Source organism: Medicago sativa, chromosome 8, assembly GCF_051527215.1.
Source record: "Medicago sativa cultivar Bolivia chromosome 8, Bolivia_mono, whole genome shotgun sequence".
Classification (NCBI taxonomy): Eukaryota; Viridiplantae; Streptophyta; class Magnoliopsida; order Fabales; family Fabaceae; genus Medicago; species Medicago sativa.
The window spans coordinates 15,425,602-15,430,921 of record NC_140756.1 but is presented as its reverse complement, the minus strand read 5'-3'; the positions used below and the strand labels follow the sequence as shown (position 1 = coordinate 15,430,921).

General features: G+C 35.2%; 1 protein-coding gene across 1 annotated transcript; it reads left to right on the top strand.

Annotated features, from left to right (window-relative positions):
- Nucleotides 1-2,062: 2,062 nt before the first annotated feature.
- Nucleotides 2,063-4,931, top strand: LOC146897286 (mitochondrial ribosomal protein L51/S25/CI-B8 family protein). Its single transcript, XM_085732115.1, has 3 exons — nucleotides 2,063-2,298; nucleotides 4,306-4,412; nucleotides 4,496-4,931. Exons 1-3 carry the CDS (start codon nucleotides 2,219-2,221, stop codon nucleotides 4,666-4,668), a joined length of 360 nt encoding a protein of 119 aa, XP_085588241.1. The 5' UTR covers nucleotides 2,063-2,218; the 3' UTR covers nucleotides 4,669-4,931.
- The last annotated feature ends 389 nt before the right edge of the window (nucleotides 4,932-5,320 follow it).

Sequence of the window (5,320 nt, the reverse complement as noted above, 5' to 3'; positions counted from 1 at the left end):
AATTTTGGAATCTTCCCAACACTGGATTTCTTACTATCACTATAATCATGTGAGACATTTTTATAGCTAGTATCACCAGAACCAGTAGGAGGAGGAGTAGACATGTTTTTCTCAGATCTTTGGCTGTTGCACGGTTAAGTGTTACACAACAGACCAAGGCTCTAGATACCAATTGAAGGTGAGAAAAACACAAGAACGGGGGTTGAATTGTGTTTTGAAAAATTCTTCGTTTCTCCTAAGAACTGAACACACTGATCAGAAGCTAAGTGAGACAGCTTCTGAAGTGATAATCAGAATCTAAATGCAGCGGAATAAAACAGAGAGAAGAAGAACGACACAAAGCAATTATACTGGTTCCTTCCACAATCCGGAAGTAGTCCAGTCCCCCTTGCACTTCCAAGGAGATTTCACTAAGAGTAATATCTGATTACAATTGCTCAAGCACACAAGCAAGAGACTTCCTTTGCTCAAGCACACAAGCTAGAGACTTCCTTTGCTCAAGAACACAATCAAGAGACTTCCTGCTCAAGCACAACTGCAAGAGACTTCCTAACTAAACAAAATTACACAGAAAATTGTTTAAGGTTGAACACTTGATATACAATCAGAGGTGCTCACAATACAAATCAGATACAGACTCAATGGACTTAAGAATTTCTAAGATATGACTTTGAGACACAGAAATTCTAAGTGAATGCAGAACAATTTCAGCAGAGATTTGGCACTTGTAAAAGTATTGAGAGTCTGTTGTTCAGCATTACAAAATCTCTAGGTCTTCACTCCTTTATATAGAGGTGTGAAAGAGACGTTGTGAAATTGCCAGCACCCAAAGAGTCGTTGCTGAAGCTTGATCTTTCACCTTTGATCTTTTGCCTGATTTGGTTGTTGTCCTATGAAGAACTAATTTGAAATCCATTCCTTATCCAAAGGAACATCTATGCAGGCGAAGCCGTATTCTGGAGCTGTTTTCTTGTCTTGTAGCGTGGACACAAAACAGAGTAGTGGAGAACGTGGTTGTACAATTCGTACAAATGTCAACGCTTTCGTCCAAATTGCAAGCACATGCCTTCAAACACCTTTGAAATGACCGTTGCAAAATTCCACTAATCCTTTGTAGCGTTTTCGAATCCAATAGACAGCTTTTGCAGTGATAATTCTTCAATTCTTGAATCTTTGCAAATCCAGTTGATATTCAGCTTCTGGTGAAATAGCTTCTGATGAGGCAGCTTCTGATGATGAAGCTTCTGATGATACAGCTTCTGCAGCTTCTGATGATGCAGCTTCTGATGTTATGACTTCTGGACCTCTTGTCTTCAGGAGCACTATTCTTACTTCAGAAGCGACTTAACTTCAGGAGCGCTTTTTCTCTTCAGTAGCAAGTTGCCTTCAGGAGCGTCCAAGCTTCAAATTTTGTTGTTTCCTTTGCTCTTTATTTGCTCATTCAGAACCAATGATGATGTAACTTTTTAATTATGGTCCTGTACACTTGAACAAATATTAGCTAGTCCAATTTACAATTTTTAATACCTTGTTATCATCAAAACTCTTTAAGGTTCATTGTTAAACACATTTTGTTCCAACAAAATAATCCAGGGGTCGATTTGATAACGAGTGACATAATTCAGGGATCATTTTGATTATTAATGAATAATTCAATGATTGATTTGACAATGTAACAATTTGTAATGACTTTTATTTTTAAAAAAGTAAGAAAAAAACTTCAATTTTTTTTTATCAATTTCGTTCCTTTCTGAACATGTGACATTTGAGTTGACAATTCACGTAAGCGCTTAACGTCACACATCATCATCCTTAACGAGCCAACTTGACGGAAAGACTAAATTGATTGAAATTAATCAAATTCAAGAATGTATTATTTCAAATAATTTGAGAATGAAATTGATGAATGGATTAATGTGTCACAATTTTTATAATTTCAAAGAATGATTTGTGTTTTCTATTAAAAAAAAACTATTTGTGTTTTTTTTTTTTTACCATAATGACCGTAAATGAATAAAATTATAACGTTAAAAAATAAATAAATTTAAATTTATTTTTAATTAAAAGAGTTGGGAAAAAAAACCCCACGTCAGTTTTCTCCAATTGAAAATTTCTCAAAATCATAACACTGAAAAATTGAAACCCTAACGCCGCCGCACAGCTCACAGAGCCCCCGTCTCCGATCACCGTCAGCAGTCCAACAACCGCCGTTCATCAGATGGCATTGCGAGGAGTTTGGCAACTGAAGAAGCTCGTTGTTAGCTATAGCGATTGGGGTGGAAGTAGCAAAGGCATTAGGTAAAAATGAAACAATCCCTTTACATTCTTTCAGTTTTCAATCTCAATTTCATTGATTTATGCTTTCTTAAACCCTAAAGTTTTCATTTTTTTATTTGGGTATTTAGGTTTGTTGAATTATTGTGGTTTTATGCTTCAATTTTCTTGCTTTTATTCAAATAGTGGTATATGTCCCAACCCACGCACATAATGATTGAGATTGATCAGTGTTACCAATAGTGGATCGTGGAAAATAGCGGTTTGTTTGGATTCTGTGACATTGCAATGCTATAGCTGTTACTGGACAATATTTTGTATTGAATAGTGTATTACCGAACAATAGCGATTTGTTCAAATTCTGTTTTGACTATGTTACAGCGCTCCAGCGTCACTTTTTAACAACACTGAGATTGATTACAGTCTTATATGGTTATTTTTGTAAGGTTTCCGTGAGAATAAACTCGAATTACTGTGCTTGTTTATAATTCTAAATGTCTAGGTGATATGATAGTATAGGTTAATAACTGAACTTCATGTCGAGTTTAAAAACCTATTCTTTTCAGACCTTTTAAACACCGACGTTGACACTGGTAGTAATTTGAAAAAATCAAACAGATATAATATTGGTGACATACCTTTGATCAGAAGTGCCGGTGCTACATAGCTTCTGATTGAGAAAATTTTATGAATTATAATATTGGTGATATTTTCTTGGAGCAAATTTCAACTCGATTGCTAGGACTAAAACGATGTTCTAAACATTTATGAAAATAGTTTCTTTTTTCCCTGGAGTTTTGAAATCATTTAAAATCTGAATGGACCCGTCTTTCAGTTGCTTTGACTGAGAGGGGCGTTGAAAGAATTGGTCAAGAACAATTCTGCTGTGGCAACGGTTCTACACTCCGAATCCGATGCAGAAATTTTTAAAAAACTGTTTTTATGGTTTGAGGACAATGCTAATAATGGCATTGTAAATGGCTTGTATTCTTCTTGTTGCCTGATTGGCTGTGACTTCAGGTTACTTCAAAGCAAAACCTTTTAACAATCAAGTCTGAGAGAAGGTTTAAATTTAATCTAAGTTATCATAACCACAACGCTCTTTCTGCTGGTTTTTGCATTTTACCTAGTACTAAAGGCCTGGAACAATATGCTATGAATAATCATTTTCATATTCTCTCCTGTTTTGAATAGGAGATTGTTGCTCTTAGTTTTAAATATTTGATAGGCCATTTATGGAGTCGCATTTGCAAGCGTAATAAGGTTTAGGGCCTAGGAGTCAATCATTGAAAAAACTAGCACGTATTAGTGATTTTGGAGTCATGGATATTTAGTTTCTGCATTTCTTGCATTCAAATCAATCTCTGCTTGTTGCTACTTCTGAATGTCTAGCATAACTTCATATTGATTTGAGTTTAAACATATTTACTTCATACTGATAAAGTTTTATGAATTGCAAAATTGTTGCTTTTTTCCTTGGTTTTACTGACTTCTTAGAGCAAGTTGCGACTCCATTGCTAGAACCAAAATAACATTCTAAACATTTATGAAAATAGTTTTTGCTGAAGCCACTTGAAACCTGAATGGACCCATCTTTCAGTTGCCTTGACTATCAGAGGCATTGAAAAAATATGGTCCAGAACAATTCTGATGTGGCAACAATTCTACAAATCAATGCCATGTAATCACACTCCGAATCTGATGCATACTATTTTTTTTTTTTTTTAAACTGTTTTTATGGTTTAAAAACAATGCTAAGAATAACGTTGTAGATGGCCTGTATTTTTCCTTTTGCCTGATTGGCTGTGACTTCATGTCACTTCCAAATCACAACCTTTTAACAATCAAATTCGAGAGAAGGTTTAAATTTAATCTAAGTTATGATAACCACAAAGCTACTTCTGATTGTCTTTGAATTTTACCTAGTACTAAAGGCTCGGAAGTTGGAACAATATGCTACGAATAATCTTTTTCATATTCTCGCCTGTTTTGAATAGGGGATTCTTACTTTTAGTTTTAAATATTTGATAGGGCATTTATGGAGTCGCATTTGCCAGCGTTTAAGGAGGCGAACCCTCAGTTAGAGGTGGACACTGAAATGATTCGTGGTCAGCATCCACATCTAAAGGCTTTTTACAGTAAGATTCTTGGGCTCACTCGTAACTTTGTCGCAAAGCATTTTTTTCATAATTGTAATTGATGATTCTCTTGTGGAAAACAGAGAACCATAATGACCGAGTGGTGTGTGTGAAGAATATGGATCCGGAAGAGATACTTCTGCATGCAACCAGGCTAAGGAATGCACTGGGAAGGAAAGTAATTAAGCTGAGGACAAGACATGTAACCAAACACCCTAGCGTGCAAGGTACATGGACAACTGCTTTGAAATATTAGGATGAAAAAAAGAAAGTTACCGTAGTAGTGCTAAGTCGATCCTTTTCTCTGGTCAGTTAATCAAATATCTGTGAACTGGTGAGCTTAAGTTCTCATGTTGTTTGGCGCTATTGCCAGGATTTCAGTTAAACACCATAGCTTAGTCTTTTAAGTGTTTGATTGATTAACTATCAGCTGATTGTGGCTAAGAAACCGAGTTTGTTTACTCCGTTATATATTGTTAGTTTGTAATAATAGCTATCAGATTCGTCAGAGTTCTGAAATTATTTTGCCTTTGAACTTTTTTTTTTTATCTTCGCTAGAGAACCATGGTTTACTCGCCAAAGAAATAATTCATAGTTACTATATAATGGAGTATGTATTAGTCAACAAAAAGGTAGAAACTATATAATGGAATATGTATTAATCAACAAATATTGTAAAACACTATTAAACTATTTTGTATATCCAAATAGCTGCTTCTCAGTACAACTCCATATAATTGTTGGTGGCCCATTCAAAATTATTAGCTCTTCTAATTGGCGATTTGCTTTCTTAGTTGTATGAGCTCCATCGAACAATACGTATTCAGCAGGGTTACTGCATACCTAAAAAATTTCTCTTCCAGTTAATCCTCCTACACACAGATGCTCTATGTACTCCACTTCCACTG